The following is a 12,609-nucleotide window of genomic DNA, read 5'->3' as shown; positions in this document are numbered from 1 at the left end:
CAGGGTACCACAGGCTTGCTTGGCAACTATGGGGACAGAGTCCTGCTGGCAGTGCTCAGTCTCCTTTATGCCTATCACCAAGTGGGTTTGGCCATTGTTGCTTTACCGCCCTCCCCACAGGGCCTTAGCTGGGAAAGGGAGAGGAGTGCACAGATTTGCCTAACACCCAGCTGGCATGGGAGAGCTCACCAGGTCAAAGAGATCTGCCCGGGCCTGGGTGCCAATATGCAGCAGGTCTCGGAAACCCCGTGTCACGAGCAGTGCCACCCGTTCCCCCCGTCGTTCCAACAATGCATTGGTGGCCACTGTGGTACCCATGCGGATGCTGGCAATGCGACTGGTGTCTAGGGGTCGGTCTCGAGGCAGCACCACACCTCCCTCCTGGGGATCACACAGTCAGTGTGAGACCTCAGGCTGGGATTTCCCTCACCCGCTACCTTTGCCCTGGCCCACCTGCTCCAGGATGCGGCGGATGCCCTCTGTGGGTGCATCTGCATAGTTGGCAGGGTCCTCTGAGAGCAGCTTCAGGACGCGCACATGCCCTCCTGGGCACTGGGCAAAAACATCTGTGAAGGTGCCACCACGGTCGATGGCAAAATGGAAGCGCCCTTCTGGGCTGCCCATGATGGCGGGGCTGCAGTCCAGCCGTAGCTCTTCAGATAGTAACCCTGGAAGAACTGGACACAAGAGCCTGTCGTTAGGGATAGGGGCCTGGGGTTATGCCTGAGGGGGCATAGTTTCTAAGCAGAGGCCGGGAGGTGAAGAGGTGGAATCCAGTTCTAGGAGGTGCCCCGGGGAAGAACCAAAGAGTAGGTTTGGTAGGAGCTGCAGGAGCAAGTCACAGGGTGGCCAGGCAAGGCCATCTGTCAGCCCAGTGTCCCCACAGCACAGGTCTGAGAGTCATGGTGCCGACAGAAAGCCAGGACCTGGAGTAGAGGTAGAAGGGCCGCTGGACCCTCGAGCCCTTTTATGCTGGGGGAGCCTGGGTTCTTTCAGCAAGAAAAGGCGCTGGAGTGTGCAGGTAAGAAATAGCTCCACTTCCTGCTTTGCTCAAGCTTCTGGGCCAAAGCCTTAGGACCACTGGAACCCTACAGAGTCGGTACAACAGTGGGGCGAGGCTAAAGTCCGGGAGACAGGAGGCTTGAAACAACAGAGCCCAGAGAGGGAAGTAGGGAAGGGGGTAGCTGAGTAGGTAAGGACGTCTGCACAGACCCCCCACCTGCGCAACCGCGATCCGTCAGGGCTGGGAAGTCTCGGCTTGTGTTCTCCCGCTGAGCTTCCCGCAGGCCCTGCCCCCACCTGGGGGAGGAGCCTGCAGACCCGAACCCTCTCCCTCAACGCACACACAAGCCTGCCGTGCCTGGCCCTCCGGGTTACATAAGAGCGGGCCGGGCCTGTGCACCTCCTCCTTTGGCCAGACCGATCCACGGAGTGACTGAGTGGCCCTGCCAGCTGGGGCGGACCCAGTGCTTTGGCTCAAGGGCACCTTGGTTCTGGGAGCTGCTGTACCTCTCTCTCTACACATTCTGGTTCGCCAAGCGTGGGCTCCCTTGACACCCACCTTCAGGTCTCTATGTAACTAGCTGAGCCCTAAAGTAACAGTATTTCTGATGTACTCAGACTGTTCCGCAGTGTGGGAGGACCCGAGGCAGGAGCTAGGGTAGGTGGAAAGGACCCCGAAAGGAACAATGGGAGATAGGAGGATCTAGGAGGGCTTCCTGCCTCCGGAAAATCCTCTTATTTGGGCATGTGAAGTTGCACAACGAACAAGAGGCCTCTGGACACGTGCCCCGGTCAACTCCACAGAGTAAAAATGGCTCAGCACACCTAAATCTGATGACTCTCCTGCAGTGAGCCCAGCACTCTTCTGGAATTGGTGTTCCCCCCTCTAGGGCCACAGGATGACTTAGCCATGGGCTCTACCCTCCTGTCTAGTCAGCCCTTAAGGGGACCTAACTCTAAGGAGGAGAAAGTGCACTGGCAGAGGAGGTCCCAGGACAACCAGAATTTATAGGCAAGGAGGACCAGCATTGTTTTCTTGATTCGTCATTCCTTCACGGGCTTTAGCCCCAGGAAAGCAGATCCTTCTCCCTAGGCCAGCATCTCTATACTTTCTAAGACCGATTCAAGGGAGCCTCAATTGTGCTGGCTGGTTACAAGTGGGGACTTCTGCAGGCCAGAGGCTCTGAATTCCAGACCAGGGGGAGACAATCAGCCATGTGTGATAGTGACGCTGCCCTACAAAGGTGACCCCTAAGGAACAGTTAGCTTCTGGGACCTTGGGAAGTCTGTTGAACCTACAGGCTTTATCCACCATGCTAGGCCAGATGCCAGATAAGCCCTAGCACACACTCAAGCCCCCTCCCCCGGACCGAACTAAGTGTCTTGTAGAATATTATTTTAAGGTGTGTTTCATTTGTTTATGCTGTGGAACATTTGTTTTAATGATGCAAAGATGTGCTGCATTCTTTAATGTTGCATTGTTTAACTCTGTGAAGCTGTGAACGGTGCCTGTCTAAAACACCTGATGGTCTAATAAAGAGCTGAACAGCCAATAGTGAGGAAGGAGAAAGGATGGGGGGTGGAGGGCTGGCAGACAGAATAAATACAGGGGGAGTAAGGGAGATGAAGGAGTAAGAGAAGAAGGGGCTAGTTACCCAGCCAGTCACAGAGTAAGAGTGAAAGTAAGATTACGGAAGTAAAAAAAGGAAAAAGCCCAGAGGCAAAAGGTAGTTGGGATAATTTAAGTAGAAACAAGCTAGGCTAAGGCCGAGAATTTATAAGAAAGAATAAATCTCCGTGTATGATTTATTTGGGAGCTGGTTGCCCCTCCTGCCCCGCCAAAAAAAGCCCGAAAAGTAAAGAGTAAAAAACAACCAACAACAAAAGTGCTCCGCTGGCTCTCATGGCCTACTTGGACCTTGGAGGCTAGGGTGTAGGTGAGCTGGTTATGCATGAGAGCTGCGGGCTCTGGACTGCATGCCACACTTCAGGCACTGCCTGGTGCCCTCGGGCATTCCAAAACTGCCCTCACATCCCTTCCTTGTTTTGTGGATGCCCAATCTGTCAGAAGTCCTTTTACTGTGACTTTCAAAACAAATCCAGAGTAAGGCCTGTAGTGCAGGCCTGTAATCCCTGCATAGCTTAGTGAGATTTTAATTTCAAAACAAAAAACAAAGCAGGCTGAGTGGCAGCTCGGTAGTAGACTACTTGCTTCATATACAAGAGGCCCTGAGCTCTATCCCTAGTTTGGATAGACAATATGTGTGTGTGTGTGTGTGTGTGTGTGTGTGTGTGTGTGAGAGAGAGAGAGAGAGAGAGAGAGAGAGAGAGAGAGAGAACGCACCCAGAACCAGAAGACCATCTTCCCTGGAACTCCCTCTTTCTTCTGCATCAACCTCCAACTGGCTGCCACCTTAGGGCATTTGCTCTAAGGGTTCCCTTAGCTTGGAAAGCTTTTCCCCAATCACATGACTCCTGCTTCATTCAGCGCAGCTCGAAGTCACTTTCTCAGAAGTGTCATCTCCTCTCTCCTGCATGGATGTCCAAGAGTTCATCCCACCCTCTTCCCCGGGCTGGCTCCACTTCACTCTTTCTACCACCTGCGGTCCCACTCCATAAGGTCAGGTCTTTGCATGACTTCTTTCCATTTGGGCACACGCTGGATGAGAGGACTCTAAAAGATGCCCGTGGCTCACCTCTCTCAGCATCCTTGAATTTGATTGTCTTACGTCTGGACAACCAGGGGTTGGCAGTCACTTCTGCCAAGAAGCTGGAGCTACAGAAGCCCAGGCTGCTGCCCCTGCTCCTCAGGACCAGCTTCAGCTCTTGGTTCTCCTGGATGAGCTGCACCAGCCGCCGTAGCTCTTCATTCTCCTGTGCCAGCCGCTGGATCTCCTGTCGCAGGCCCTCATAGCTGCTGAGAAGGGACATGCCCAGGAGCGGGCACAGCAGCTGCCCAGTGGTCGGTGGGCTGGCCAGCAAAAGGAGACTCTGCCATTGTGAAGTCAGCATCTTACTCCCACCTCTGCATTCCAAGACTGCCAAGGCCCACTCTTCCTGTCTGCAACAGATTTCTGGCTCTGAAGCTTGGACCACCAGAGATGCCCAGACACCATCATGGGTCTTTGGATTTCTTTATTAAGCTCTTCCTGGAAGGTAGAAGTTTCTCTGCCATGGTCCAGCTTAGGGGTGTCACAGGGAATAATTCAGGTTTCTCTACCACCCACCTGCCACTGACTACAGCCCCTTAGTCTCCATGTAAAATGACGGATCTGAGCAAATGGGTGTGACATCTGAGTCCGATGGTGGTGCAGCACCCAAGGAGGTCGAGGAGGGTGGGTATTGGAGCTACCCTGCAAGGGTGGGGTTTGTGTCTGGCTTCATGAGTGAATAGCAATGACCAGGGCAGGTACAGCCTTAATAGGCTGAGGAACTCATTGGGTCCATGGAAAGGGCTGATGGCCAAGAACTGGATCAAGCAGCCATGGTCTTACCCACAGGGACAATGGATTTGCATTTTACACTGGACTCTTATAAAGGACTTTCTTCCATCCAGTCTGTCTTGTAAAAGTCACTTGGATTTCGTGACTGTTTCTTCATTATTGTTTGCTTCATATCGTTTCCTTTTTGCTTGCTTGATGAGTGCAGCTTTCACTTATTAATTTACAGGTTCTCCATGGATTTCTATGTCCTTTCCACAGTCCAGAAAACTCTGGCAAGAGTCCTTCGTTTGTGGTGACACAGGTGGAGGATGGGGAAGAATTGTCTAGGGCTGTGCTGCAGGAGACTGGGTACCACGGAGCCATCTCTCTGGTTCCAAGCATTGACAATTTAAATAATTCCACAAAGAAACAACCCTAATGCCAGGAAACACAGAATGTTTCAGATAGTGGAGAGATTTTTACCCTGAATGAATGGCAGATTCAGTGAGTTAAACCCCTAGACAGACATTCTGAACATAGAAGGTGAACTGGGATGGATAAAATTTCAAGACCCTGGTAAAGTTCTGTCATAGACCTTGTCACCGTTTTCAGACCTGTGCATGGGATGGCCTAAGTCTCACGATGATTAGTTTATTAGTTTATCAGAGGGATAAAGGTAAATTATCCCAGGTATGTCAAATGTCACTCCATGGGCCTTTCAAAGGATGGTCCTCTTCCCAGCAAAGAGATTCAAGGGTTGAAAGAGATTCTATGAAAAAGGGATGCTCCCCAGGCGGTGGTGGTGCACACCTTAATACCAGCACTTGGGAGGCAGAGGCAGTTGGATCTCTGTGAGTTTGAGGCCAGCCTGGTCTACAGAGTGAGTTCCAGGACAGTCGGGGCTACACAGAGAAACCTTGTCTTGAAAAATGGGGGTGGGGGAGAAGTGACTGACCAGGGTCAAATATTGAAGGGCTGACAAGATGGCTCAGAAGGTGAAGATACTTACTACCAAGCCTGACTACCTGAGCTCAAGCTCTGGGCCCCACAGGGTGGAAGAGAGAAAGCTGTCCTCTAACCCCACATGCTAGCTATAACATATATATTCCTCCACTAAGTATCAAGCCTGGGACAAGAGGCTGAGGTGCCTGTTCACATAACATAGCAAAGCAGACCTGGCTATAGTGGTATTTCATTTGTATTTCAATAAATAAAGTTTGCCTGAAGATCAGAGAGTAAAACAGCCCCACTGGTCAGCCTTACAGACCAAGCAGTGGTAACATATACTTTTAATCCCAAGTAACCATACTAGTTTGCCATAGAAACCAGGCAGTAGTGGTGCACACCTTTAATCCCAGCCCTAGAGAGGAATATAAAACAAGAGGAGACAGCTCTCAGACAGTCTCATTCTGACATTTCTGGAGGCATTATCACCATTTTGGACTAAGGCAGAGGTAAGAGCCAGAGGCTGGCTGTTTTGCTTTTCTGACCTTCAAGTTGAACCCCAATTTCTGTCTCTGAGATCTTATTAATCATGCTACACCTGGTCATCAGCTTCTCCCAGTATCCCTCAGTCACTACCTGTTACATACCCACCCTCTCCCCTGAACGCTCCAGTTCAGGGGTTGGGCTGCCCTTCCCCCAGAGGCTCTTCCCTCTATAATCCAGACATTTTGGTTACCTGCCCCTTTTTGGACCTTTGTCCTCCTGGCTGCAGTACCTGGTTCTCCTCTCTCCCCTGTCCCCTTCCTTTCCCCCTCTCCCACATTGCCCAGTTCAGTCTGGTCATGCCCACTCTGGACTCTCCCAGATGGCCCTGCCTCTGCCCATTCTCTCCCCATATCTACAAGAAACTTTCTCTTCCACCACACCTAGCCAATGCTCTTTCTTTTTTATTTCTTTTTCTCATTCACCCCACACACACTCCCATTCTCTCTCTCTGGGAGAGAACCTCTGCACTGTCTTGCCTAGTCACTGCTGGGAAAGGCAAAAATCTTAATTCCTTATCCTAAACAAAGGCTTAATAGTGTTTAATAGCAGACTTATATTTGATATTTCTTACAATATGGAGTCCAAGGTTATGAACTCCCTATGTAACCAAGAAGGACCATGAAGTGCTGCTATCCTGCCTTTGAGTGCTAGGATTGAAATTCTGGGTCGAATGCGTTCTAGGTAAATTTATTGTAGATACACATATAGATAAATGTAGAGAGCATAGTCAGAGGCAGGGCCATCTGGGAGAGTCCAGAGTGGGCATGACCAAACTGAACTGTGCCATGTGGGAGAGAGGGAAGGCCAGGGACAGGGGAGACGAGAACCAGGTGCAGCAGTGAGGGGGCCAAAGGTCCAAAAATAGGCAGGGATCTAAAATGTCTAGATTATATAGGGAAGAGACTCTGGGGGAAGGGCAGCCCAACTCCTAGGCCAGGGCAGGTCTCCCAACATGCTTGGGCCACCCTTTCACTCTGTATGGCCAAGGTCACACAACAAAGCCAAAAGCGTTTATTTAAGATCTACTGAGAGCTGACCCTGGATCTGAATCATGAAAGCTTTCAGACTCTGGGAAAGAAGACCTGAGGACATGAGGCCCACAATCTCTTAGGAGTAGGAGCCAGGCCTCACTCTGGGAAAAGGAAACCTGTTCGCAATGCCTCACAGACCAACCTGGGGCAAAAGAGGGGACAGAAGGACCCACTCCTACCCAGGCTGTCAACCCTGGCTAATCTGAGGATGAGATTGGAGACATTCAGGCCTGAAGACAAAGGCAACCTCAGAGAAGAGCCATCAGCAGAGATGTGGCAAGCCAGCTAGAAATGTAACAAAATCAGGTTCAGAGGATTGAAAAAAGCCCCTGCTGATAACCACACCTTGGGTAGCCAGAGAAGAGAGTTTCTGGCTGAGGAAAATATTGTGACTGTGGGGAAAGGAATGCAGCAGCCTAGAGCCAAAATGGCCGTGGGCTATCTTAGACCCTTACACAGGATGGTTACCAATCTCTGTATCTGATTGAACATCCTAATGTGATTAGGCAAAGCTCCTGGAATGCGCCAGTAGCCTTGCTTATTATGTCCAACCCACCCTACAGCTGGGAGAAACACCTCACGCTTTCTACAGAAGAGATTCTGAGTCATTCTTGGTATCCAGGACACAAAGATGTACCTGCCATTGGCCAAGCCAGAGGAATGGCAGGTGGCAATTGAGGTTCCAGGTGTTGGCCACCAGAAGGAAACTCTGATCGGCCAATCTCCTTGAGGCATGGCCACAGGACTGCAGACCCTGGAATGTCTTTTGCTTTTGCTGTGCCTCTACATGTTTGCTGCAGCTCTCTTTCTCTGGTGTGAGTGGACGTGGGGAGATCTCCACTGCCTGTAATAAAGTGTTTTTCTCTTGGAAATATCCCATTCTACTGGGTATTTTTATCTGTGGATTACCAAAAAGATGACCCCTCCCTAAGCTGTACTGTCTAATTTGATAAGGAGAGCTTATACAGAGTTTTGATGAATGAAAATAAATACATGGAAATGTTTCACAGCCCGTGAGTCTCACCTAAGGAGCTGCATGGATTGTGGCTCAAGTTAATGATTAACAAGTGAATCCCAATAGCCCATCTGGTTAAAATTCTTTTAACCTTAATGTTAGGCGATGTTCACAGGTTTCAAAGTGCATCATGGCTGAAACAAAGCCTTGAAAATAACAAAGTTAGACTAAGATTTTTTGTTAAATAGCTTGGAGATTTAAAAAAAAAAAAACCCAAGAAGACAATCTAAAGTTTTAGAAAGGCACATAATTGAATTCAGAACGCGTTAAGATCAGGGAACAAGAGCAAAGCAGCCCAATTATCGTTGGCTGACTACCTTTCTTGCTAGGATTGGTTAATGACCAGGTGATGATTAATTCCTTATAGCCATTTTTGCCCTCAATCTCCTACTATAAAAACTATTGATGCACTGGGTGGCAGTGGCGCACACCTTTAATCCCAGCACTCGGGAGGCAGAGGCAGGCGGATCTCTGTGAGTCTGAGGCCAGCCTGGTCTACAAGAGCTAGTTCCAGGACAGCTAGGGCTGTTACATAGAGAAACCCTGTCTCGAAAAACAAAACAACAACAAACAAAAAACAAACTATGGGTATGTACCTTAAAGACTTAAAGTAGATCTGGCTGATTCTTTTTCATGTATAAAAGTTTAGGTTTGTGATCCTTTAAGATTCCTTATAAGATTACCTTTCAAGATAAGTAATAAAGTAATTGTCCCTCTCTTTGTAACTGCAAAATGCAGCCTGCCAGTAAAAGACCTGACAAAAATACCTTGCATACACACACAGTTAATTTATAACAAGTTGCTTGGATATGAGTGAGTGTGGGTTCTTGGGTTAATTAGTTTTTCAGCTGTAGTAAGTAAAATGCTTAACCACGTAAGGGAGATGGAAGACATGCTGTCTTTACTGTTTGTTTCCTATTCATTGCACTCATTCACTTGAAAAGCCGAATGGAACCATGATGTAATTCCTATATTGCCTGAAAAACTTGGAATATATAAGCTGTAAAAAAAATATACAGCAGAAGGAACACAGAAAGAGAAAGAACATAGAAAGAACATCGAGAGAACAGAGAATAAAGAAGGAAGCCACCAGGGTTAGAAAGATGGCTCAGCAGTTAAGAGCATTGGTTGCTCTTCCAGAGGACCCTGGTTCAATTCCCAGCACCCACGTGGCAGTTCACACCTGTCTGTAATTCACCCTCATACAGGCAAAATACCAAATGCACAATAAAATAAATATTTAAAAAAAATTTTTAAAAAAGAAGGAAGGCTGGAGAGATGGCTCAGAGGTTAAGAGCACTGCCTGCGCTTCCAAAGGTCCTGAGTTCGATTCCCAGCAACCACATGGTGGCTCACAACCATCTGTGATGAGAGCTGGTGTCCTCTTCTGGCCTGCAGAGATATATGCAGACAGAATGCTGTATACATAATAAATAAATTAATTAAAAAAGTAAAAAGGAGGGCTGGAGAGATGGCTCAGTGGTTAGGAGTACTGACTGCTCTTCCAGAGGACCCGGGTTCAATTCCCAGCACCCACATGGCAGCTCACAATTGTCTGAAGATCCAGTTGCAGGGGATCTGACACCTTCACACCAATGCACATAAAATAAAGTTAAACAAACCATAAAAAAATATTTAAAAAAATAAAAATAAAAAGAGGTTGATTTTAAAAAAGAAATATTTAATAAATAAATAAAAGAAAAAATGTAAAAAAAATAAAATTAACAGATGAAAAAGTGAAAAAAAAAAAAAGAAGGAAGCCATCAAGAGAGCATGTGAATATTTTTTCTAACCCCGCCCCCGGCGCCAGACGGAAGAGTCTAGCACAGGCTGACTCCATGCATTTCTCTTCAAAGTCCTGTGCTGCTGGAGGCTGGTCCCCCCACAGTATGTACCCACTCCCCAGCAACCAGAATACCAGTGACAGCTGTGAGCTCCCAAATATGTTGACTATGCCACAAAGACTCAAAGCAATCCACCCCATTTTTGTTTTGTTTTGGTATCTGGTTTTTTGCTAAAAAGCACAGACTCTTCACTTAGCCCTACCGATACCCAATGGGGAACTTAAAACAGAAAAAGGGTTGGCATCTCTGCCTTCGTTTTACATCTGTCTCCTTTGCTTTAAACTTGGGGTTACATCTCACTTCTACATATTATAGACTGACTATATAACCACCCCATGGTATGGTTAAGGGGGAAGTTTTTGTTTTTGTTTTTGTTTTTTTGAGACAGGGTTTCTTTGTGTAGTCCTGGCTGTCCTGGAACTAGTTCTGTAAACCAGGCTGGCCTCAAACTCACAGAGATTCGCCTACCTCTGCCTCCCAAGTGCTGGGATTAAAGGCGTGCGCCACTACCACCTGGCTACTCTCCCTTATGTTTGTCTTTTACTCAACAAAATCATGTGTGGATTCATTTCTACATGTGGCAATATTTTGTTTGTGATCTAACAAAGCTTGCCTGAAGATCAGAGTGGAGCTAAGTCACTGGTTAACTATAGAAGTCGGGCAGCGATGGTGCACACCTTTAATCCCAGCACTCCAAGAAACAGAAGCAGGTGGATCTCTGTGAGTTCAAGGCCAGCCTTGGCTATACAAAATTGATCTAGTCTAAAAGAGAAACAGAGCCAGGTGGTGGTGGCTCACATCTTTAATCCCAGTATTTGGGAGTCGCATGCCTTTAATCCCAGCACTAGAGAAGTGGAGACAGGAAGGGATATATGTGGGCAGAGAGAAGAATATAAGGTTGGAGGAGACAAGAGCTCAAAGCATTCAGTTTGAGAACTTGTAGAGACTGGATACTCCAGTCAGTCTGAGGATTTTGTGGAGGTAAGAACTAATGGCTAACAACTCTCTTCAGGTTGGGGGCTTGACAAAGGGTTCATAGGGCCATATTTTAAAATATTTTTCTTAAAAATATGTTTTGCCGGGCTGGAGAGATGGCTCAGTGGTTAAGAGCATTGCCTGCTCTTCCAAAGGTCCTGAGTTCAATTTCCAGCAACCATATGATGGCTCACAACCATCTGTAATGAGGTCTGGTGCCCTCTTCTGGCCTGCAGACACAGACAGGCAGAATATTGTATACATAATAAATAAATAAATATTTTAAAAAATTAAAAAAATATGTTTTGCCTGACGTGGTTGCTCATGCCTTTAGTCTCAGAACTTGAGAGGCAGATATGGGTGGATCTCTGTGATTTCAAAGCCAGTCTAGTCTACAAAGCCAGTTCCTGGCTGGGGATGAGGGCACAGGCCTTCACTCCCGACTCTTGTGAGGAAGGCAGAAGCAGGCATATCGCTGTGAATTATAAGCCAACTTTAGTCTCCTTATGGAGTTAGAGTTATACAGTGAGACCCTGTCTGGAGAAAAGAAAATTTGAGGGCAATATTTCAAATATCCCAGGTTGGATTTGAATTCGTTAAGTAGCCAGTGATGACCTTGAACTTCTGCTCCTTCTTCAAGGAACCATCTGCAGATCATGGGATCCTGCTTCATGAGGTTATATTGGGGTGCACTTAGTTTGGACTCAATGAGACCAGTCGCTTCTTGATAAACTGCTGCTCTGCTTGCTCTGATGGGGAAACAGCATCTAGGAACACAGCTTCCTTCTTCTGGCGCAAGTTATAACATGAGGGGCTGATGAGACTGGCTAATGGGTACTGGTAATTCAAGAAGAATGGAGGATTAGTCACAGACAAGAAAACCCAGGACGCCTTTAAATCACTTGGCTGGTATGTACAATGTGTGAAAGAAATCTGTTACCAGGTTTCTTCCAATTTAACAAAGTCCTAAACACAGAATATTTTACCTGTAAGAGCTTCTACCTGGACACAACCAACGTATACAGCCTTCAGCTTTGTTTTTCTTTAATTTTTTAAGGATTCATTTATTTATGCATATAAACGTATGACTATGCACCACGTGCACGCCTAGTGCCCAGGGAGGTCAGAAGAGGGTGTCGGATCCCCTAGAACTGGAGGTAAGGATGGTTGAGAGCCACCATGTGGGTTCTGGGGTTCAAACCCAGGTCTTCTGAAAGAGCAGCAAGTATTCTTTACCAGTGAGCCCCAAACCTCAGCTTTTTAAACTGTGGGTCATGTCTGATTTCACTGTAGTCCTGTTTCTACACACACACACACACACACACACACCATGTACATATCACACCTTGACAACAAAGCTGCCTGAGATGCATCAGCTTAGATTTGAGTATATTATGAAGTGCAGTGTTTCACTTTGACTCAGAAACATTTTGTAAAGTATAATACTTAGTTACAGAAGATAAGAATATTAGTGTTTGCCGGGCGGTGGTGGCGCCTTTAATCCCAGCACTTGGGAGGCAGAGGCAGGCGGATCTCTGTGAGTTCGAGACCAGCCTGGTCTACAAGAGCTAGTTCCAGGACAGGCTCCAAAACCACAGAGAAACCCTGTCTCGAAAAACAAAAAAAAAAAAAAAAAAAAAAAAAAAAAAAAAAAAAAAAAAAAAAAAAAAAAAAAAAAAAAAAAAAAAAGAATTTTAGTGTTTGGCTATCATCATCCCTCAGCATGAAAGGAAAAATTAGTCTGTCTTTGGTTTGGATTGTGTTAGAATGTTTAATTTTATTTTTTTCCTTTTTTCCATTATTCATGTTTGTTGTATATTGGGGATGTA

The 12,609-nt window shown here is 47.0% G+C and overlaps 1 protein-coding gene across 2 annotated transcripts in view; it reads right to left on the bottom strand.

Annotated features, from left to right (window-relative positions):
* Nucleotides 1-12,609, bottom strand: part of Oplah (5-oxoprolinase, ATP-hydrolysing) — a 28,789-nt gene that overhangs the window by 8,347 nt on the left and 7,833 nt on the right. The window contains exons 1-3 of one of the 2 annotated variants that reach the window (XM_050144880.1): nt 1,220-1,379; nt 454-677; nt 190-381 (exon numbers count right to left, since the gene is read on the bottom strand). In XM_050144880.1, the coding sequence (XP_050000837.1) occupies nt 190-381; nt 454-624 (363 nt within the window). In that variant the 5' untranslated portion in view covers nt 625-677; nt 1,220-1,379. Of the gene's footprint in view, nt 1-189; nt 382-453; nt 678-1,219; nt 1,380-12,609 lie in introns of those variants that run through there. The other variant, XM_050144881.1, reaches the window with a different exon arrangement.

The sequence above is a fragment of the Alexandromys fortis genome, unplaced genomic scaffold (assembly GCF_014885135.2).
Source record: "Alexandromys fortis isolate MF-2015 unplaced genomic scaffold, M_Fortis_MF-2015_v1.1 scaffold_2_1_26212458, whole genome shotgun sequence".
NCBI lineage: Eukaryota > Metazoa > Chordata > Mammalia > Rodentia > Cricetidae > Alexandromys > Alexandromys fortis.
The sequence above is the reverse complement of the archived record's forward strand: the minus strand, read 5'-3'. Positions and strand labels throughout refer to the sequence as shown.